The sequence below is a fragment of the Salmo salar genome, chromosome 02 (assembly GCF_965601325.2).
Source record: "Salmo salar chromosome 02, fSalSal1, whole genome shotgun sequence".
Lineage (NCBI taxonomy): Eukaryota > Metazoa > Chordata > Actinopteri > Salmoniformes > Salmonidae > Salmo > Salmo salar.
In genome coordinates, this window is record NC_138292.1 from 16,121,494 (window position 1) to 16,146,410 (window position 24,917).

The 24,917-nt window shown below is 42.8% G+C and overlaps 1 protein-coding gene across 2 annotated transcripts in view; it reads left to right on the forward strand.

Moving 5' to 3' along the window:
* Positions 1 to 24,917, forward strand: part of LOC106593616 (inversin) — a 192,994-nt gene that overhangs the window by 857 nt on the left and 167,220 nt on the right. Inside the window, exons 1-4 of one of the 2 annotated variants that reach the window (XM_082960223.1) lie at positions 81 to 294; positions 1,347 to 1,451; positions 10,761 to 10,860; positions 10,931 to 11,097. In XM_082960223.1, coding sequence (XP_082816349.1) covers positions 1,449 to 1,451; positions 10,761 to 10,860; positions 10,931 to 11,097 — 270 coding nt within the window. In that variant the 5' untranslated portion in view covers positions 81 to 294; positions 1,347 to 1,448. Of the gene's footprint in view, positions 1 to 80; positions 295 to 1,346; positions 1,452 to 10,760; positions 10,861 to 10,930; positions 11,098 to 24,917 lie in introns of those variants that run through there. The other variant, XM_082960225.1, reaches the window with a different exon arrangement.

Here is a 24,917-nt window from a genome sequence, read left to right on the forward strand (position 1 = left end):
TCTTTAGCAATGATTCCCAATTAGGCTTAAAACTACAAGTATGGCGTATTTCTTTAGAGGTTAGAAGAATTGGAAATGGGAGATGTATTTTTCTAAATATTTGGCGACCCAGATGTTTGTGGTCTGACGGAACACTTTCTGGGACAAAACTTCTAGCGTTAGAGAGTGAGACGTCAGGAAGATAGTGATCAGAAGAACAAATAACTATTAAAAAATATACATTCATTTTCCTAATGTTGACAGTTGCTAAATGCATCTTTTTCTCAATTATTCCGTGATTTCTAACAGAGTAAGGTAAGTTGCATCCTCGTTAACGTTAGTTATGCAGGCTACCCTGCTAGCTAACTATCAAACTCAATGCACCGCTAGTCAGTTCTTATTGACCAGTTAGTGACATGCTGATTTTGCCCTGTGCATGTGACTAAGAAACTCATCTAATCTAAATCTAATATTTTCGCCTGGATAAGGCCATGGCAGCTACACAGATTCAGACAGGATATCAACTGTATTGTAGTCTGTTATTGACTCTCCAGCTGTTTCAGTTGTTTTGTGTATTTTGACCACATTTTTACCGAGGCTACAATATCAAAAACATAATTCTAACAACTGCTAAGTTACTGAAATAATACAGTACGTTGTGTTACTTATTACACAGTTATTACTTAACACTTCACAAGTTACTACAGTAGTAGAAAAAAGATTACAGTCAGATAGTTTTGGGACAGAACAACGGTAGACTGTGTATCCAGTAGACAGACTCCCGATGTTCTGTCCTAAAACAAACAGTCAGAGTGCAGTGTCCAAAAGACCACAGTCGGCTGTAGTTACTGCTCTTTAACTGCAATTTCAAAACTGAAATATTTTTTTGTAAGGGGTGTAACAACATAGAGGTAGCAGACTGCTTGATACAAAAATGGAATTCTCAGAGTAGCCTAGTATGCGCTGCCTCTGTTGTTTGGATGGGAAGTGGACAGACAAGAGACTTGTGGGATAGAAAGACAGGGACTCTGTGTCTGAGCAGTTGTGATGTAGCAGAGAGTGTCTATCTATCTATCTATCTATCTATCTATCTATCTATCTATCTATCTATCTATCTATCTATCTATCTATCTATCTATCTATCTATCTATCTATCTATCTATCTATCTATCTATCTATCTATCTTCTCTCTATCACCTTGTCTCTCTTTGTCCATTTCTCCCTCTGCCCTTCCTGCTCTAACCAAGTCTATCATAGAGCACAGTAGTTGGCATAGAGCGGGCAGGGTGTCTGTGTATGTTGGCAGCGTTGCTGTGAGCAGGTGGGCAGGTCTCAGTGTGAGAGATCCTCCCTCTCTCTCTCCGTAGGATCCAGGATCAGGGCAGGCAGGGGACCTGGACGTGCAGCCAAGCCCACCAAGGATGCACTGAGCTGGGGAACATCTGCTAAGGCCTCCCCCTAGCACTGCCATGGTAAGAGTCCAAAACACACACCCATACACTCACACTCACAAACCAGTGCATACATCCTCCTCTCAATTATTCATTCTAATGTGACCATAGTGTTATCCTTCTCACTACTGTCTAAGGGGTCATGTATAACCATGTTTTCCGTTGCCTCTGTGTGTGTGTGTGTGTGTGTGTGTGTGTGTGTGTGTGTGTGTGTGTGTGTGTGTGTGTGTGTGTGTGTGTGTGTGTGGGGGTGTGTGTGTGTATTTCATAACTGTTAAGTAGATTAAATGTTGAATTGAATCCCAGCATTAATATTTGATGTGGTAAAGCTGTCCATAGGGGGTTCCCACTTCCCATTGTGTCAGCAGCTCATAGATGGAGACAGGTGTGTGTGTGTGTGTGTGTGTGTGTGTGTGTGTGTGTGTGTGTGTGTGTGTGTGTGTGTGTGTGTGTGTGTGTGTGTGTGTGTGTGTGTGTGTGCGTGCGTGCGTGCGTGCGTGCGTGCGTGCGTGCGTGCGTGCGTGCGTGCGTGCGTGCGTGTGTCTGTCTGTGCGTGTTTGTGTGTGTGTTTGTGTGTGTGTGCTAACTGTAATAGTTGAACTGTTAATAATGTTTTATAAGCAGATCTTCTCATGTCTATACTGGGGTTTAATAGCAGGAACCGGGTAACTGAGATTTCCCACCCATACCCACTAATGGAACTGTTAAATTATATGCAATGTCTAAATATGGCTTCTCTACGGCCTTCTGTGCTCTCCTATCTGCATGATCAATAATCAACGCTCAGGGTGGGGGCAAACAGCGCTGTATGGAGCGCAGTTCACAATGAATGCATGTATCATCTCATCAGCTGGGAACTTTTTTTCTTGAGACAGGGAAATTTGCTTCAACATAGCCTATGGTACAGTAATATTAGGCCTAATACATCTGAATGATAGATTAATATGAATGTGTTGCTAATTTACACATCTCCATCTGGCTTTCGGGGTCACCTTATTGTTGTAAGGGCTTTGGTAGTTGCGTTTGCAGGAATGAGGCGCAGGAAGCAACGAACACAGGAAGTGGTGTTTTTAATAACACTTGAAGAAAAAACAAAGTTCCCAAGCACAGGGGAATAAATACAATGTGCGACAATGCCAAGCCGACACGAACAAGACAGTCGACATACAACAATCAATCCCGCACAACAAGGAGCGGGCCAGCTAAACTAAATAGCCCCTCTAATGGCTAATTGACCACAGGTGTCCAAAATCAAAAAAGGGAAAAGCAAAAGGGAATCGGTGGCAGCTAATAGGCCGGTGACGACGACCGCCGAGCGCCACCCGAGCAGGAGGGGGCGCCACCGTCGGTGGGAATCGTGACAATTGTATAGATAAACATACTTTTTTTGCAGCTGCAGAATTTTAAAACAGCCTATCACTCGAATATCTTTGCTTTAAATCAGTGCGGAGGCAAGCACTCTTTGTTAGTCTTTCTCTCTTTCAATCAATTCCATTCAAATTGCATCCAAAATAGATCGTCCTCAAGATTGTTGGACAGTTCACCATTCTCTTAGGCAATTACACAGCTGCTGGACTCTCTCCTTCTTAACTTTTGTGGAGTCCCAGGAAAAGCTAGAATAGCTTGTTGGCCATGTTTTCCAGCATTACTTATACTAAGAGACTATTCGAAGAGGGATGCAAGCTTGCTCTTGTTTGCTGAATGTTAAATAGAAGGAAGAGAACGCACGATGGTGATAGGCTATAGCAGTTATTTATTCAGACCCATTACCATTCAATCCTAGTGAAGTGAAAGCCGTCCGCATCCCTTTCTGGTAGTCTACTATATTATTCAAGCATGTCATTACAATAATGAAGATAAGGACAACAAATCTTATTTCATTTAACTGTTGAGAGCGAGAAAGGAATGAAGCAACAATAGAGAAAGGAGGTAGCCTAATACGCACAAAATGTGGAGAAATATGAAAAGTTAATGCATCAGCCTACTAATTATAAAAATGTAAAATAGGCCCTATTATTACTCAACATGTAAATCAATTCTCTAGCCTATACATTTGTAGGCTGCATGTCCTGCACTGGCATTGCATGTTCTTCATGGCTTGAAAGAGGTGTGTAATTTCAGTCCATTATACAATATAGTACATAAATACAGTCCACACTCAAAAATATTACTGGAGCTGGTTTCCTTTATTTCCCCAAGAGAGCATACATCTATGGGCTTTTGTGTTTTTCTGTAGAGTCTAATGTGTGTTTTTCTGTAGAGTGTAATGTGTGTTTTTCTGTGTAATGTGTGTTTTTCTGTAGAGTGTAATGTGTGTTTTTCTGTAGAGTGTAATGTGTGTTTTTCTGTAGAGTGTAATGTGTGTTTTTCTGTAGAGTGTAATGTGTGTTTTTCTGTAGAGTGTAATGTGTGTTTTTCTGTAGAGTGTAATGTGTGTTTTTCTGTAGAGTGTAATGTGCGGTATAGCCTATCATATGTATTGGATAACGGCATCATCATTTGGTCTTTTTTGGGCTTGGGCTCATAAAACGTCTTTAGTGTAGGACTCATAACATTTCTTTAATGTAAGGCTCATCTTGTTCAGGTAGCATCTAGCTTGAATATTCATGCGGATCCAAGCTAATCCAGATACTGTATATTTAAGATGTCCTGCCCCCGGGGCCCTGCTCCTTTCTACCCTGTGTGCTATCAGGAGCACATCAGACTCATTTTAATTGTTGGGTCATGGGGTGGGGGCTTTTTGATGAGTTGGTCCTGGAGGTGTTGGAAACTAATCTGATTGTTGTCAGACTCGGCTGTATAGAATTTGACATTTAGAATAGCACATCATTCTGTCCGATGGTTTTATATTCTTTAGAATGACACTTCTGGTTTTGGTCGGGAAATACCGGGTTACCCGGGAGAAAGGTGATTTATTCTCTGGATGGAACATTTGTAAAATACTGGGATAATATTAAACCTTAGTCTATACCAACTCTCTGTATGCTCAGAGTCATCCCTGTCACATGCTGTTCTCTTCATTCCATCTCTCCATCTTTCTTAATCTATTTTTTCTCTCATTGATTTTTTGTTTGTTTTTCCAGCTGATTATGTCCCTGTGCTCTGATTCGCCGGCGGGCACGGCTCTCTGCACTCTAATTGGACATTTAATTAGATCACAGTTTTAGCCAATTAGACTCTGAGGGGGGAGGAGGAGAGTAGAGGGGCCAGAGGGGAAAGGGAGATCGAGCTCTCTCTCTCTCTCTTTCTCTCTCTCTCTCTCTCTCTCTCTGTCTCTCTCACGCTCTTTCTCTCTCTCTCTCTGTCTCTCTGTCTGTCTCGCTCTCTCTCTCTGTCTCACTCTCTCTCTCTCTGTCTCTCTCTGTCTCTCTTCTCTCTCTTTCTGTCTCTCGCTTCTTTCTCTCTCCAGGGGCTGTCTCATTAGTGATATAATGGGTGATTGTCACAGCCACCCTCCCCTTGTGTTACTCCCTGAGTGGTACCACCCACAGACCCAGTGCCAGGGCTAAGACCTCACTATTATGATAGTCAAATAATACCAAGTTTGGAGTTTTAATGTCACATACACAAGTACAGTCAAAATGCCTTTCTTGCAAGTTCTAACCCCAACAATGCAGTAATCAATAACAATGTAATACAAAACGACCATATTTCACATACAGTCTGCTAATTCAGGCTCCACGTCTTGCTCTTGTTAAAAGTAGTGCGCTACATGTGGAATAACCAGGGTGTGATATGAGACACAGCCGGGGTGTTATTGCTGTCGATGGCTCTGATTAATCTTCAAGACAGCTGACAGACTGCCAGTCAGTGAGACATCGACCTGCTCACAGACATGTAGATTAGTCACACAGACACACACCCCAACCACATAATCACACATAAACACACACAGAGTGTGAGGTTAGTGTCTTGTGGTGCAGAATGCTATTGACTCAGTGGAACGTTCTGGTATAATATCACTAGCTAATGAGGCAGAGATAAGCCTTTAGAAACACAAACAACAGATCAGATATCACCAGAGGCTCCATAACATGACAGTCAAAATCACACCTATTTATTTTTTGTACGATTATATATATATTTTTAACAATACAAAACATCCACATACAAACGACAGCATACAGATGCACACAAACATCAAGGACATCACACCTGCCCGGACCCACCTACTCACACCTCCATCTCCAGCATCACTCTACGCCACATGGACTGAAACTGCACCAATCACACCTATTTCTACAAACTAAGTCTGTGTGAGGATGATGATGCTGATGGTGATGATGGTGGTGGTGTTTGATGAGTTCCTCAGAGGAGAGCAGTGTGTTTTTGTATAGTGTGATGTGAGCCAGGGTAACACCCCCCACCCTCCTTTCCCCCCTCCAAACCTCTACACCCCCCAAACCTCTACAACCCCCCCCTTCCCCCCTCCAAACCTCTACACCCCCCCTCCAAACCTCTACACCCCCCAAACCTCTACAACCCCCCCCTTCCCCCCTCCAAACCTCTACACCCCCCCTCCAAACCTCTACACCCCCCCTCCAAACCTCTACACCCCCCCTTTCCCCCCCCTCCAAACCTCTACACCCCCCAAACCTCTACAACCCCCCCCTTCCCCCCTCCAAACCTCTACACCCCCCCTCCAAACCTCTACACCCCCCCTTTCCCCCCCCTCCAAACCTCTACACCCCCCTCCCCCCCCAAACCTCTACACCCCCCAAACCTCTACACCCCCCCTTCCCCCCCTCCAAACCTCTACACCCCCCTCCCCCCTCCAAACCTCTACACCCCCCAAACCTCTACACCCCCCCTTCCCCCCCTCCAAACCTCTACACCCCCCTCCCCCCTCCAAACCTCTACACCCCCCCCTCCAAACCTCTACACCCCCCCTCCAAACCTCTACACCCCCCAAACCTCTACACCCCCCCCTTCCCCCCTCCAAACCTCTACACCCCCCCTCCAAACGTCTACACCCCCCCCTTCCCCCCCTCCAAACCTCTACACCCCCCTCCCCCCTCCAAACCTCTACACCCCCCTCCCCCCAAACCTCTACACCCCCCAAACCTCTACACCCCCCCTTCCCCCCCTCCAAACCTCTACACCCCCCTCCCCCCTCCAAACCTCTACACCCCCCCTCCAAACCTCTACACCCCCCCTCCAAACCTCTACACCCCCCAAACCTCTACACCCCCCCCTTCCCCCCTCCAAACCTCTACACCCCCCCTCCAAACGTCTACACCCCCCCCTTCCCCCCCTCCAAACCTCTATACCCCCTCCTTTTCTTCCCCCCTCCAAACCTCTACACCCCCCCTTCCCCCCCTCCAAACCTCTACACCCCCCCTCCAAACCTCTATACCCCCTCTTTTTCCTCCCCCCTCCAAACCTCTATACCCCCTCCTTTTCCTCCCCCCTCCAAACCTCTACACCCCCTCCTTTTCCTCCCCCCTCCAAACCTCTATACCCCCTCATTTTCCTCCCCCCTCCAAAACTCAATACCCCTCCTCCCCCCCCTCCAAACCTCTACACCCCCACCCCCTCCCTCTCTGAGCTCTCAGGCTAGAAGCACAAACAACACCGACCCCCCCAATGGACACCTGCACTCAGAACACACACACATACATGTACATTCACTCTCAGGTGTAAGCCCTTAGAGACAACACAGTCAATATCAATGTCCCTAGACGGTCTCACACATACCACTCACCTCTCTCCCTCCCACTTCTCCCCCTCCTCACCCCTCAGGGGAGATAGAGTGAAACGACCCCTCTCACACACACACACACACACACACACACACACACACACACACACACACACACACACACACACACACACACACACACACACACACACACACACTCACACACACTTTTTTATGCACAGTCTCTCTGCCTCAGGATGTCTAATGTTGAGAATCCCCTTGAGAAGGCTCTCGAATCTGTGTGTGTGCGTGCACGCACCCGCGAGCGTGCGCATCTATGTAACCCCATGCTGTGGTGTGTTAACCACAGGCATAACTCTCTGACCCCAGTAGTTGTCTGATTGACAGCTGTAGTCCCACCTAATTGCATTATCCTCCCTTGTGATTGGTTCCCGGCCCTGGGGGCTCATTTGTCAGGGTGCACCATGGGTACTATGTGTCACTCAGCTCTCTCTCCCTGCTGATTGGCTGTGTTGCGCCCCAAGGCCCGACCCCCAGCCGAGTGAGAGCAACTTATTGGTCTCTGGGGAACCAGGAAGTGCCCCGGAGACTGTGCGAGGAGACAGGGAGTCCCTATTGGCTGATATTATCGCTCCTCCTGCCTCTTTACCTGTTTATCAAAACTACATAGAAGTCCCTCAGGCCTGCCCTACTATCAGATCACACACACACACACACACACACACACACACACACACACACACACACACACACACACACACACACACACACGGGTGGGTGGGTGGGGGGTCTTTAATATGGAGCGATTGAAACTGTATTTGAATTCAATATTTTCGCATTTGTATTAACACATTGAATTTCAATTAAATATTTCTGAATTTATAATGCTCAAATTGAATCATTGAATTAATTGAATGAATATTGCATCCAGTTTAAAACTTACATTTCAATTTCAGGAATGGGTGTAGGGTGGTTTTATTACAGTTTGATGCTCAGAATCTAAGGTGTGCCAAAGTGTGTGTGTGTTGCCAAAGTGTGCGTGTGTGTTGCCAAAGTGTGTGTGTGTGTTGCCAAAGTGTGCGTGTGTGTTGCCAAAGTGTGCGTGTGTGTTGCCAAAGTGTGCGTGTGTGTTGCCAAAGTGTGCGTGTGTGTTGCCAAAGTGTGCGTGTGTGTTGCCAAAGTGTGTGTGTGTGTGTTGCCAAAGTGTGTGTGTGTGTTGCCAAAGTGTGTGTGTGTGTTGCCAAAGTGTGTGTGTGTGTTGCCAAAGTGTGTGTGTGTGTTGCCAAAGTGTGTGTGTGTGTTGCCAAAGTGTGTGTGTGTGTTGCCAAAGTGTGTGTGTGTGTTGCCAAAGTGTGCGTGTGTGTTGCCAAAAAGGAAAAACATCAAGAAAGGCTTCAGGCTCCGCCCCCCATTGCTTACCCAGCATGCCTCAGCTCTGTCCTCCATCAAACCAGACGCCTACACACACACACACACACACACAACACACACACACACACACACACACACACACACACACACACACACACACACACACACATATTTTGATTCCGTGTCTCTGTCTGTATGTCTCAGCGGTTGCTATTCACTCTGTCCCAGCAGAGACCTGGTGTGTGTTCCCTGTCTCTCCTGAATATGTGTGTGTTTTCTGTATGTGTGTTTTTGGAGGAGTGTGTGTGTGTGTGTATTCTGTCTAATGCTCCCGCAGTGTCTCTGAAAGGTTGTGCGGGGGTTTCTGTTGCATTGAAATCCTCCAATATAACACTGAATAAAGACTGGGCCTAAATAATGACGGTGTGAGTGAACCTGGTCGATGCATTCCACCGTGCGTTGTTGTCTGCATGCTAATCTACAGGTTGACTCTTCAGTACCACTGATGAATGGCTGAATTAATAACTTCCTCAATTCTGTACAGAACACCATGTTTTTCCTGCCATGCTTTGTTGGAACTCAACTTTTTCAGAAGTGTGTGTGTGTGTGTGTGTGTGTGTGTGTGTGTGTGTGTGTGTGTGTGTGTGTGTGTGTGTGTGGAGTGTGTGTCTGTGTGTGTGTGTGTGTGTGTGTGTGTGTGTGTGTGTGTGTGTGTGTGTGTGTGTGTGTGTGTGTGTGTGTGTGGAGTGGGCAGGGGGGTTGGAGGAGGGTAGTTAGCAGCAGTCACAGAAGGATATTGCTCTTGTTAATAGAATGTTTTGTTTGAAGGTGCTGCCAGATGGCATCTGTACGACCACAGCATGTGTTACATATTAGCATTCATTAAGTATCTGTGTTGTGTTCCTATGCATTGTGTCAGTCTACTGTGTGTGTGTGTGTGTGTGTGTGTGTGTGTGTGTGTGTGTGTGTGTGTGTGTGTGTGTGTGTGTGTGTGTGTGTGTGTGTGTGTGTGTGTGTGTGTGTGTGTGTGTGTGTGTGTGTTTGATCCTTGAAATTAGGAAATGATGGGAGTTTGTGGTGGATCCCAGTGAAGCCCCCATAAAAACTCTCTGTCACGGAAAATCACTTCCCACGATATGGCTAACACACGCACACACACACACACACACACACACACACACACACACACACACACACACACACACACACACACACACACACACACACACACACACACACATACACACACACACACACACACACACACACACACACACACACACACACACACACACAGACACACACTCCACACACACACACACACACACATACACACACACACACACACACACACACACACACACACACACACACACACACACACACACACCACACACACACACACACACACACACACACACACACACACACACAGTACCTACACATCATATCTCTCACACACACCCTCCACAGTAAGTAACCTCTATTACCCCCTGTGTCAGAGCAAGGCTACTTGGCAGAGCGTGAGAAAGCACTGTGCATGATGGGTAATTGCCGTGCAGCACGCAGTGTCTGCATTTTATGAGGAGGGTGCAATGACGGGGTGAAGGGGGCATAGTACCCCCCCCCCCCCCAACCTCTGCCTCTCACTAGCTTCCCAGGACCAGGGTTGGCAGGATGTAGCAAAAAAGTGTCCGGACAACTTCCTCAATGTTCAGTTTGTAATGCAACAGATCTTTGACTGCATATCTGCACAGTTACATTTCAAACCAGAATTAATGATCCCTGCCTTGAATGGGCCTTCTCATGGTTTATGAATTGAGTTGGTCAGGGGCAGTAATAGATTTTGTACTTTGGCCCCCTGGGCTAACCCACACACGCACGCACGCACGCACGCACGCACGCACGCACGCACACACACACACACACACACACACACACACACACACACACACACACACACACACACACATATATACACACAGGCGTTCTGCAGTATTGATGAGTTATAAAAAGACATGAGCAGAGAACCCCCCACTCCCTGTCAGGGATCTCCCCTAGCTGCTTCCTGTCTGGTTAAATGAGGGCAGGAAGAGATTTAACTTCCACTGCAGGGGCTCACACACACACACACACACACACACACACACACACACACACACACACACACACACACACACACACACACACACACACACACACCCTACTATCAGCCTGTATTAACACATGCACAGCAAGTGTGTTTACCTGTATGGCCAGGTGGGTGTCTGGCTCTGACTGGACTGTATGTGTTGTAGGCATCTGACCCTTCACCCCCAAGCCCCGCCCCTCTGGGCTCCCAGGTCCACGCAGCCGCCGTCAACGGAGACCGGAGCGTCCTCCTCAGACTCATCACAGGTACTATACACACATACACACACACATTCCCCTGAACCCTGACCTTTAACCCCTGACCCACTGTGTGTAGTGGATCCCTCCCTGCGTGACCGTGAGGACCAGTTTGGGCGTACCCCACTGATGTACTGTGTCCTGGCTGACCGTCTGGACTGTGCTGAGACACTGCTGAAGGCGGGAGCCTCTGTTAACAAGACTGACCATAGCCAACGTACTGCTCTGCACCTGGCAGCACAGAAGGTACACTACAACGCTGAGTTAACCTTTAGAACACTAAAGGAAATACTAGAACAGTAGTGGAACCATCAGAACATTGAGTTAACCTGTAGAACCTTAAAGGAAACACTAGAACAGTAGTGGAACCATCAGAACATTGAGTTAACCTGGAACCACTAAAGGAAACACTAGAACAGTAGTGGAACCATCAGAACACTGAGTTAACCTGTAGAACACTAAAGGAAACACTAGAACAGTAGTGGAACCATCAGAACATTGAGTTAACCTGTAGAACACTAAAGGAAACACTAGAACAGTAGTGGAACCATCAGAACATTGAGTTAACCTGGCACCACTAAAGGAAACACTAGAACAGTAGTGGAACCATCAGAACATTGAGTTAACCTGTAGAACACTAAAGGAAACACTAGAACAGTAGGGGAACCATCAGAACACTGAGTTAACCTGTAGAACACTAAAGGAAACACTAGAACAGTAGTGGAACCATCAGAACATTGAGTTAACCTGTAGAACCTTAAAGGAAACACTAGAACAGTAGTGGAACCATCAGAACATTGAGTTAACCTGGAACCACTAAAGGAAACACTAGAACAGTAGTGGAACCATCAGAACACTGAGTTAACCTGTAGAACACTAAAGGAAACACTAGAACAGTAGTGGAACCATCAGAACATTGAGTTAACCTGTAGAACACTAAAGGAAACACTAGAACAGTAGTGGAACCATCAGAACATTGAGTTAACCTGTAGAACACTAAAGGAAACACTAGAACAGTAGGGGAACCATCAGAACACTGAGTTAACCTGTAGAACACTAAAGGAAACACTAGAACAGTAGTGGAACCATCAGAACATTGAGTTAACCTGTACAACACTAAAGGAAACACTTCAGAACATTGAGTTAGCCTGTAGAACACTAATGGAAACACTAGAGCAGTAGTGGAACCATCAGAACATTGAGTTAACCGGTAGAACACTAAAGGAAACACTAGAACAGTTTGTGGTACCATCAGAACATTGAGTTAACCTGTAGAACACTAAAGGAAACACTGGAACAGTAGTGGAACCATCAGAACACTGAGTTAACCTGGAACCACTAAAGGAAACACTAGAACAGTAGTGGAACCATCAGAACACTGAGTTAACCTGTAGAACACTAAAGGAAACACTAGAACAGTAGTGGAACCATCAGAACACTTGAGTTAACCTGTAGAACACTAAAGGAAACACTAGAACAGTAGTGGAACCATCAGAACATTGAATTAACCTGTAGAACACTAAAGGAAACACTAGAACAGTAGTGGAACCGTCAGAACATTGAATTAACCTGTAGAACACTAAAGGAAACACTAGAACAGTAGTGGAACCATCAAAATATTGAGTTAACCTGTAGAACACTAAAGGAAACACTAGAACAGTAGTGGAACCATCAGAACATTGAGTTATCCTGGAACTACTAAAGGAAACACTAGAACAGTAGTGGAACCGTCAGAACATTGAATTAACCTGTAGAACACTAAAGGAAACACTAGAACAGTAGTGGAACCATCAGAACATTGAGTTATCCAGGATCCACTAAAGGAAACACTAGAACAGTAGTTGAACCATCAGAACATTGAGTTAACCTGTAGGACACTAAAGGAAACACTAGAACAGTAGTGGAACCATCAGAACATTGAGTTAACCTGTAGAACACTAATGGAAACACTGGAACAGTAGTGGAACCATCAGAACCCTGAGTTAACCTGTAGAACACTAAAGGAAACACTAGAACAGTAGTGGAACCATCAGAACATTGAGTTAACCTGTAGAACACTAAAGGAAACACTAGAACAGTAGTGGAACCATCAGAACATTGAGTTAACCTGTAGAACACTAATGGAAACACTGGAACAGTAGTGGAACCATCAGAACACTGAGTTAACCTGAAACCACTAAAGGAAACACTAGAACAGTAGTGGAACCATCAGATCATTGAGTTAACCTGTAGAACACTAAAGGAAACACTAGAAGAGTAGTGGAACCATCAGAACATTGAGTTAACCTCTAGAACACTAAAGGAAACACTAGAACAGTAGTGGAACCATCAGAACATTGAGTTAACCTGTAGAACACTAAAGGAAACACTAGAACAGTAGTGGAACCGTCAGAACATTGAATTAACCTGTAGAACACTAAAGGAAACACTAGAACAGTAGTGGAACCATCAGAACATTGAATTAACCTGTAGAACACTAAAGGAAACACTAGAACAGTAGTGGAACCATCAGAACATTGAATTAACCTGTAGAACACTAAAGGAAACACTAGAACAGTAGTGTAACCATCAGAACATTGAGTTAACCTGGAACCACTAAAGGAAACACTAGAGCTGTAGTGGAACCATCAGAACATTGAGTTAACCTGTACAACACTAAAGGAAACACTGAAACAGTAGTGGAACCATCAGAACACTGAGTTAACCTGGAACCACTAAAGGAAACACTAGAACAGTAGTGGAACCATCAGAACATTGAGTTAGCCTGTAGAACACTAATGGAAACACTAGAGCAGTAGTGGAACCATCAGAACATTGAGTTAACCTATAGAACACTAAAGGAAACACTAGAACAGTTGTGGAACCATCAGAACATTGAGTTAACCTGTAGAACACTAAAGGAAACACTGGAACAGTAGTGGAACCATCAGAACACTGAGTTAACCTGGAACCACTAAAGGAAACACTAGAACAGTAGTGGAACCATCAGAACACTGAGTTAACCTGTAGAACACTAAAGGAAACACTAGACCAGTAGTAAAACCATCAGATCATTGAGTTAACCTGTAGAACACTAAAGGAAACACTAGAAGAGTAGTGGAACCATCAGAACATTGAGTTAACCTGGAACCACTAAAGGAAACACTAAAGCTGTAGTGGAACCATCAGAACATTGAGTTAACCTGGAACCACTAAAGGAAACACTAGAGCTGTAGTGGAACCATCAGAACATTGAGTTAACCTGGAACCACTAAAGGAAACACTAGAGCTGTAGTGGAACCATCAGAACATTGAGTTAACCTGTACAACACTAAAGGAAACACTGAAACAGTAGTGGAACCATCAGAACACTGAGTTAACCTGGAACCACTAAAGGAAACACTAGAGATGTAGTGGAACCATCAGAACATTGAGTTAACCTGTACAACACTAAAGGAAACACTGAAACAGTAGTGGAACCATCAGAACACTGAGTTAACCTGGAACCACTAAAGGAAACACTAGAACGGTAGTGGAACCATCAGAACATTGAGTTAGCCTGTAGAACACTAATGGAAACACTAGAGCAGTAGTGGAACCATCAGAACATTGAGATAACCTGTAGAACACTAAAGGAAACACTAGAACAGTAGTGGAACCATCAGAACATTGAGTTAACCTGTAGAACACTAAAGGAAACACTGGAACAGTAGTGGAACCATCAGAACACTGAGTTAACCTGGAACCACTAAAGGAAACACTAGAACAGTAGTGGAACCATCAGAACACTGAGTTAACCTGATTTAACCTGTAGAACACTAAAGGAAACACTAGAACAGTAGTGGAACCATCAGAACACTGAGTTAACCTGTAGAACACTAAAGGAAACACTAGAACAGTAGTGGAACCATCAGATCATTGAATTAACCTGTAGAACACTAAAGGAAACACTGGAACAGTAGTGGAACCATCAGAACACTGAGTTAACCTGAAACCACTAAAGGAAACACTGAAACAGTAGTGGAACCATCAGAACACTGAGTTAACCTGGAACCACTAAAGGAAACACTAGAACAGTAGTGGAACCATCAGAACATTGAGTTAGCCTGTAGAACACTAATGGAAACACTAGAGCAGTAGTGGAACCATCAGAACATTGAGTTAACCGGTAGAACACTAAAGGAAACACTAGAACAGTTGTGGTACCATCAGAACATTGAGTTAACCTGTAGAACACTAAAGGAAACACTGGAACAGTAGTGGAACCATCAGAACACTGAGTTAACCTGGAACCACTAAAGGAAACACTAGAACAGTAGTGGAACCATCAGAACACTGAGTTAACCTGTAGAACACTAAAGGAAACACTAGAACAGTAGTGGAACCATCAGAACACTGAGTTAACCTGTAGAACACTAAAGGAAACACTAGAACAGTAGTGGAACCATCAGAACATTGAATTAACCTGTAGAACACTAAAGGAAACACTAGAACAGTAGTGGAACCGTCAGAACATTGAATTAACCTGTAGAACACTAAAGGAAACACTAGAACAGTAGTGGAACCATCAAAATATTGAGTTAACCTGTAGAACACTAAAGGAAACACTAGAACAGTAGTGGAACCATCAGAACATTGAGTTATCCTGGAACTACTAAAGGAAACACTAGAACAGTAGTGGAACCGTCAGAACATTGAATTAACCTGTAGAACACTAAAGGAAACACTAGAACAGTAGTGGAACCATCAGAACATTGAGTTATCCAGGATCCACTAAAGGAAACACTAGAACAGTAGTTGAACCATCAGAACATTGAGTTAACCTGTAGGACACTAAAGGAAACACTAGAACAGTAGTGGAACCATCAGAACATTGAGTTAACCTGTAGAACACTAATGGAAACACTGGAACAGTAGTGGAACCATCAGAACCCTGAGTTAACCTGTAGAACACTAAAGGAAACACTAGAACAGTAGTGGAACCATCAGAACATTGAGTTAACCTGTAGAACACTAAAGGAAACACTAGAACAGTAGTGGAACCATCAGAACATTGAGTTAACCTGTAGAACACTAATGGAAACACTGGAACAGTAGTGGAACCATCAGAACACTGAGTTAACCTGAAACCACTAAAGGAAACACTAGAACAGTAGTGGAACCATCAGATCATTGAGTTAACCTGTAGAACACTAAAGGAAACACTAGAAGAGTAGTGGAACCATCAGAACATTGAGTTAACCTCTAGAACACTAAAGGAAACACTAGAACAGTAGTGGAACCATCAGAACATTGAGTTAACCTGTAGAACACTAAAGGAAACACTAGAACAGTAGTGGAACCGTCAGAACATTGAATTAACCTGTAGAACACTAAAGGAAACACTAGAACAGTAGTGGAACCATCAGAACATTGAATTAACCTGTAGAACACTAAAGGAAACACTAGAACAGTAGTGGAACCATCAGAACATTGAATTAACCTGTAGAACACTAAAGGAAACACTAGAACAGTAGTGTAACCATCAGAACATTGAGTTAACCTGGAACCACTAAAGGAAACACTAGAGCTGTAGTGGAACCATCAGAACATTGAGTTAACCTGTACAACACTAAAGGAAACACTGAAACAGTAGTGGAACCATCAGAACACTGAGTTAACCTGGAACCACTAAAGGAAACACTAGAACAGTAGTGGAACCATCAGAACATTGAGTTAGCCTGTAGAACACTAATGGAAACACTAGAGCAGTAGTGGAACCATCAGAACATTGAGTTAACCTATAGAACACTAAAGGAAACACTAGAACAGTTGTGGAACCATCAGAACATTGAGTTAACCTGTAGAACACTAAAGGAAACACTGGAACAGTAGTGGAACCATCAGAACACTGAGTTAACCTGGAACCACTAAAGGAAACACTAGAACAGTAGTGGAACCATCAGAACACTGAGTTAACCTGTAGAACACTAAAGGAAACACTAGACCAGTAGTAAAACCATCAGATCATTGAGTTAACCTGTAGAACACTAAAGGAAACACTAGAAGAGTAGTGGAACCATCAGAACATTGAGTTAACGTGTAGAACACTAAAGGAAACACTAGAACAGTAGTGGAACCGTCAGAACATTGAATTAACCTGTAGAACACTAAAGGAAACACTAGAACAGTAGTGGAACCATCAGAACATTGAATTAAGCTGTAGAACACTAAAGGAAACACTAGAACAGTAGTGTAACCATCAGAACATTGAGTTAACCTGGAACCACTAAAGGAAACACTAAAGCTGTAGTGGAACCATCAGAACATTGAGTTAACCTGGAACCACTAAAGGAAACACTAGAGCTGTAGTGGAACCATCAGAACATTGAGTTAACCTGGAACCACTAAAGGAAACACTAGAGCTGTAGTGGAACCATCAGAACATTGAGTTAACCTGTACAACACTAAAGGAAACACTGAAACAGTAGTGGAACCATCAGAACACTGAGTTAACCTGGAACCACTAAAGGAAACACTAGAGATGTAGTGGAACCATCAGAACATTGAGTTAACCTGTACAACACTAAAGGAAACACTGAAACAGTAGTGGAACCATCAGAACACTGAGTTAACCTGGAACCACTAAAGGAAACACTAGAACGGTAGTGGAACCATCAGAACATTGAGTTAGCCTGTAGAACACTAATGGAAACACTAGAGCAGTAGTGGAACCATCAGAACATTGAGATAACCTGTAGAACACTAAAGGAAACACTAGAACAGTAGTGGAACCATCAGAACATTGAGTTAACCTGTAGAACACTAAAGGAAACACTGGAACAGTAGTGGAACCATCAGAACACTGAGTTAACCTCGAACCACTAAAGGAAACACTAGAACAGTAGTGGAACCATCAGAACACTGAGTTAACCTGAGTTAACCTGTAGAACACTAAAGGAAACACTAGAACAGTAGTGGAACCATCAGAACACTGAGTTAACCTGTAGAACACTAAAGGAAACACTAGAACAGTAGTGGAACCATCAGATCATTGAATTAACCTGTAGAACACTAAAGGAAACACTGGAACAGTAGTGGAACCATCAGAACACTGAGTTAACCTGAAACCACTAAAGGAAACACTAGAACAGTAGTGGAACCATCAGAACATTGAGTTATCCTGGAACTACTAAAGGAAACACTAGAACAGTAGTGGAACCGTCAGAACATTGAATTAACCTGTAGAACACTAAAGGAAACACTAGAACAGTAGTGGAACCATCAGAACATTGAGTTATCCAGGATCCACTAAAGGAAACACTAGAACAGTAGTTGAACCATCAGAACATTGAGTTAACCTGTAGGACACTAAAGGAAACACTAGAACAGTAGTGGAACCATCAGAACATTGAGTTAACCTGTAGAACACTAATGGAAACACTGGAACAGTAGTGGAACCATCAGAACCCTGAGTTAACCTGTAGAACACTAAAGGAAACACTAGAACAGTAGTGGAACCATCAGAACATTGAGTTAACCTGTAGAACACTAAAGGAAACACTAGAACAGTAGTGGAACCATCAGAACATTGAGTTAACCTGTAGAACACTAATGGAAACACTGGAACAGTAGTGGAACCATCAGAACACTGAGTTAACCTGAAACCACTAAAGGAAACACTAGAACAGTAGTGGAACCATCAGATCATTGAGTTAACCTGTAGAACACTAAAGGAAACACTAGAAGAGTAGTGGAACCATCAGAACATTGAGTTAACCTCTAGAACACTAAAGGAAACACTAGAACAGTAGTGGAACCATCAGAACATTGAGTTAACCTGTAGAACACTAAAGGAAACACTAGAACAGTAGTGGAACCGTCAGAACATTGAATTAACCTGTAGAACACTAAAGGAAACACTAGAACAGTAGTGGAACCATCAGAACATTGAATTAACCTGTAGAACACTAAAGGAAACACTAGAACAGTAGTGGAACCATCAGAACATTGAATTAACCTGTAGAACACTAAAGGAAACACTAGAACAGTAGTGTAACCATCAGAACATTGAGTTAACCTGGAACCACTAAAGGAAACACTAGAGCTGTAGTGGAACCATCAGAACATTGAGTTAACCTGTACAACACTAAAGGAAACACTGAAACAGTAGTGGAACCATCAGAACACTGAGTTAACCTGGAACCACTAAAGGAAACACTAGAACAGTAGTGGAACCATCAGAACATTGAGTTAGCCTGTAGAACACTAATGGAAACACTAGAGCAGTAGTGGAACCATCAGAACATTGAGTTAACCTGTAGAACACTAAAGGAAACACTAGAACAGTTGTGGAACCATCAGAACATTGAGTTAACCTGTAGAACACTAAAGGAAACACTGGAACAGTAGTGGAACCATCAGAACACTGAGTTAACCTGGAACCACTAAAGGAAACACTAGAACAGTAGTGGAACCATCAGAACACTGAGTTAACCTGTAGAACACTAAAGGAAACTCTAGACCAGTAGTAAAACCATCAGATCATTGAGTTAACCTGTAGAACACTAAAGGAAACACTAGAAGAGTAGTGGAACCATCAGAACATTGAGTTAACGTGTAGAACACTAAAGGAAACACTAGAACAGTAGTGGAACCGTCAGAACATTGAATTAACCTGTAGAACACTAAAGGAAACACTAGAACAGTAGTGGAACCATCAGAACATTGAATTAAGCTGTAGAACACTAAAGGAAACACTAGAACAGTAGTTTAACCATCAGAACATTGAGTTAACCTGGAACCACTAAAGGAAACACTAAAGCTGTAGTGGAACATCAGAACATTGAGTTAACCTGGAACCACTAAAGGAAACACTAGAGCTGTAGTGGAACCATCAGAACATTGAGTTAACCTGGAACCACTAAAGGAAACACTAGAGCTGTAGTGGAACCATCAGAACATTGAGTTAACCTGTACAACACTAAAGGAAACACTGAAACAGTAGTGGAACCATCAGAACACTGAGTTAACCTGGAACCACTAAAGGAAACACTAGAGATGTAGTGGAACCATCAGAACATTGAGTTAACCTGTACAACACTAAAGGAAACACTGAAACAGTAGTGGAACCATCAGAACACTGAGTTAACCTGGAACCACTAAAGGAAACACTAGAACGGTAGTGGAACCATCAGAACATTGAGTTAGCCTGTAGAACACTAATGGAAACACTAGAGCAGTAGTGGAACCATCAGAACATTGAGATAACCTGTAGAACACTAAAGGAAACACTAGAACAGTAGTGGAACCATCAGAACATTGAGTTAACCTGTAGAACACTAAAGGAAACACTGGAACAGTAGTGGAACCATCAGAACACTGAGTTAACCTGTAGAACACTAAAGGAAACACTAGAACAGTAGTGGAACCATCAGATCATTGAATTAACCTGTAGAACACTAAAGGAAACACTGGAACAGTAGTGGAACCATCAGAACACTGAGTTAACCTGAAACCACTAAAGGAAACACTGAAACAGTAGTGGAACCATCAGAACACTGAGTTAACCTGGAACCACTAAAGGAAACACTAGAACAGTAGTGGAACCATCAGAACATTGAGTTAGCCTGTAGAACACTAATGGAAACACTAGAGCAGTAGTGGAACCATCAGAACATTGAGTTAACCTGTAGAACACTAAAGGAAACACTAGAACAGTTGTGGTACCATCAGAACATTGAGTTAACCTGTAGAACACTAAAGGAAACACTGGAACAGTAGTGGAACCATCAGAACACTGAGTTAACCTGGAACCACTAAAGGAAACACTAGAACAGTAGTGGAACCATCAGAACACTGAGTTAACCTGTAGAACACTAAAGGAAACACTAGAACAGTAGTGGAACCATCAGAACACTGAGTTAACCTGTAGAACACTAAAGGAAACACTAGAACAGTAGTGGAACCATCAGAACATTGAATTAACCTGTAGAACACTAAAGGAAACACTAGAACAGTAGTGGAACCGTCAGAACATTGAATTAACCTGTAGAACACTAAAGGAAACACTAGAACAGTAGTGGAACCATCAGAATATTGAGTTAACCTGTAGAACACTAAAGGAAACACTAGAACAGTAGTGGAACCATCAGAACATTGAGTTATCCTGGAACTACTAAAGGAAACACTAGAACAGTAGTGGAACCGTCAGAACATTGAATTAACCTGTAGAACACTAAAGGAAACACTAGATCAGTAGTGGAACCATCAGAACATTGAGTTATCCAGGATCCACTAAAGGAAACACTAGAACAGTAGTTGAACCATCAGAACATTGAGTTAACCTGTAGGACACTAAAGGAAACACTAGAACAGTAGTGGAACCATCAGAACATTGAGTTAACCTGTAGAACACTAAAGGAAACACTGGAACAGTAGTGGAACCATCAGAACACTGAGTTAACCTGGAACCACTAAAGGAAACACTAGAACAGTAGTGGAACCATCAGAACACTGAGTTAACCTGTAGAACACTAAAGGAAACACTAGAACAGTAGTGGAACCATCAGAACACTGAGTTAACCTGTAGAACACTAAAGGAAACACTAGAACAGTAGTGGAACCATCAGAACATTGAATTAACCTGTAGAACACTAAAGGAAACACTAGAACAGTAGTGGAACCGTCAGAACATTGAATTAACCTGTAGAACACTAAAGGAAACACTAGAACAGTAGTGGAACCATCAGAATATTGAGTTAACCTGTAGAACACTAAAGGAAACACTAGAACAGTAGTGGAACCATCAGAACATTGAGTTATCCTGGAACTACTAAACGAAACACTAGAACAGTAGTGGAACCGTCAGAACATTGAATTAACCTGTAGAACACTAAAGGAAACACTAGAACAGTAGTGGAACCATCAGAACATTGAGTTATCCAGGATCCACTAAAGGAAACACTAGAACAGTAGTTGAACCATCAGAACATTGAGTTAACCTGTAGGACACTAAAGGAAACACTAGAACAGTAGTGGAACCATCAGAACATTGAGTTAACCTGTAGAACACTAATGGAAACACTGGAACAGTAGTGGAACCATCAGAACCCTGAGTTAACCTGTAGAACACTAAAGGAAACACTAGAACAGTAGTGGAACCATCAGAACATTGAGTTAACCTGTAGAACACTAAAGGAAACACTAGAACAGTAGTGGAACCATCAGAACATTGAGTTAACCTGTAGAACACTAATGGAAACACTGGAACAGTAGTGGAACCATCAGAACACTGAGTTAACCTGAAACCACTAAAGGAAACACTAGAACAGTAGTGGAACCATCAGATCATTGAGTTAACCTGTAGAACACTAAAGGAAACACTAGAAGAGTAGTGGAACCATCAGAACATTGAGTTAACCTCTAGAACACTAAAGGAAACACTAGAACAGTAGTGGAACCATCAGAACATTGAGTTAACCTGTAGAACACTAAAGGAAACACTAGAACAGTAGTGGAACCGTCAGAACATTGAATTAACCTGTAGAACACTAAAGGAAACACTAGAACAGTAGTGGAACCATCAGAACATTGAATTAACCTGTAGAACACTAAAGGAAACACTAGAACAGTAGTGGAACCATCAGAACATTGAATTAACCTGTAGAACACTAAAGGAAACACTAGAACAGTAGTGTAACCATCAGAACATTGAGTTAACCTGGAACCACTAAAGGAAACACTAGAGCTGTAGTGGAACCATCAGAACATTGAGTTAACCTGTACAACACTAAAGGAAACACTGAAACAGTAGTGGAACCATCAGAACACTGAGTTAACCTGGAACCACTAAAGGAAACACTAGAACAGTAGTGGAACCATCAGAACATTGAATTAACCTGTAGAACACTAAAGGAAACACTAGAACAGTAGTGGAACCATCAGAACATTGAGTTATCCAGGATCCACTAAAGGAAACACTAGAACAGTAGTTGAACCATCAGAACATTGAGTTAACCTGTAGGACACTAAAGGAAACACTAGAACAGTAGTGGAACCATCAGAACATTGAGTTAACCTGTAGAACACTAAAGGAAACACTGGAACAGTAGTGGAACCATCAGAACACTGAGTTAACCTGGAACCACTAAAGGAAACACTAGAACAGTAGTGGAACCATCAGAACACTGAGTTAACCTGTAGAACACTAAAGGAAACACTAGAACAGTAGTGGAACCATCAGAACACTGAGTTAACCTGTAGAACACTAAAGGAAACACTAGAACAGTAGTGGAACCATCAGAACATTGAATTAACCTGTAGAACACTAAAGGAAACACTAGAACAGTAGTGGAACCGTCAGAACATTGAATTAACCTGTAGAACACTAAAGGAAACACTAGAACAGTAGTGGAACCATCAGAATATTGAGTTAACCTGTAGAACACTAAAGGAAACACTAGAACAGTAGTGGAACCATCAGAACATTGAGTTATCCTGGAACTACTAAAGGAAACACTAGAACAGTAGTGGAACCGTCAGAACATTGAATTAACCTGTAGAACACTAAAGGAAACACTAGAACAGTAGTGGAACCATCAGAACATTGAGTTATCCAGGATCCACTAAAGGAAACACTAGAACAGTAGTTGAACCATCAGAACATTGAGTTAACCTGTAGGACACTAAAGGAAACACTAGAACAGTAGTGGAACCATCAGAACATTGAGTTAACCTGTAGAACACTAATGGAAACACTGGAACAGTAGTGGAACCATCAGAACCATGAGTTAACCTGTAGAACACTAAAGGAAACACTAGAACAGTAGTGGAACCATCAGAACATTGAGTTAACCTGTAGAACACTAAAGGAAACACTAGAACAGTAGTGGAACCATCAGAACATTGAGTTAACCTGTAGAACACTAATGGAAACACTGGAACAGTAGTGGAACCATCAGAACACTGAGTTAACCTGAAACCACTAAAGGAAACACTAGAACAGTAGTGGAACCATCAGATCATTGAGTTAACCTGTAGAACACTAAAGGAAACACTAGAAGAGTAGTGGAACCATCAGAACATTGAGTTAACCTCTAGAGCACTAAAGGAAACACTAGAACAGTAGTGGAACCATCAGAACATTGAGTTAACCTGTAGAACACTAAAGGAAACACTAGAACAGTAGTGGAACCGTCAGAACATTGAATTAACCTGTAGAACACTAAAGGAAACACTAGAACAGTAGTGGAACCATCAGAACATTGAATTAACCTGTAGAACACTAAAGGAAACACTAGAACAGTAGTGGAACCATCAGAACATTGAATTAACCTGTAGAACACTAAAGGAAACACTAGAACAGTAGTGTAACCATCAGAACATTGAGTTAACCTGGAACCACTAAAGGAAACACTAGAGCTGTAGTGGAACCATCAGAACATTGAGTTAACCTGTACAACACTAAAGGAAACACTGAAACAGTAGTGGAACCATCAGAACACTGAGTTAACCTGGAACCACTAAAGGAAACACTAGAACAGTAGTGGAACCATCAGAACATTGAATTAACCTGTAGAACACTAAAGGAAACACTAGAACAGTAGTGGAACCATCAGAACATTGAGTTATCCAGGATCCACTAAAGGAAACACTAGAACAGTAGTTGAACCATCAGAACATTGAGTTAACCTGTAGGACACTAAAGGAAACACTAGAACAGTAGTGGAACCATCAGAACATTGAGTTAACCTGTAGAACACTAAAGGAAACACTGGAACAGTAGTGGAACCATCAGAACACTGAGTTAACCTGGAACCACTAAAGGAAACACTAGAACAGTAGTGGAACCATCAGAACACTGAGTTAACCTGTAGAACACTAAAGGAAACACTAGAACAGTAGTGGAACCATCAGAACACTGAGTTAACCTGTAGAACACTAAAGGAAACACTAGAACAGTAGTGGAACCATCAGAACATTGAATTAACCTGTAGAACACTAAAGGAAACACTAGAACAGTAGTGGAACCGTCAGAACATTGAATTAACCTGTAGAACACTAAAGGAAACACTAGAACAGTAGTGGAACCATCAGAATATTGAGTT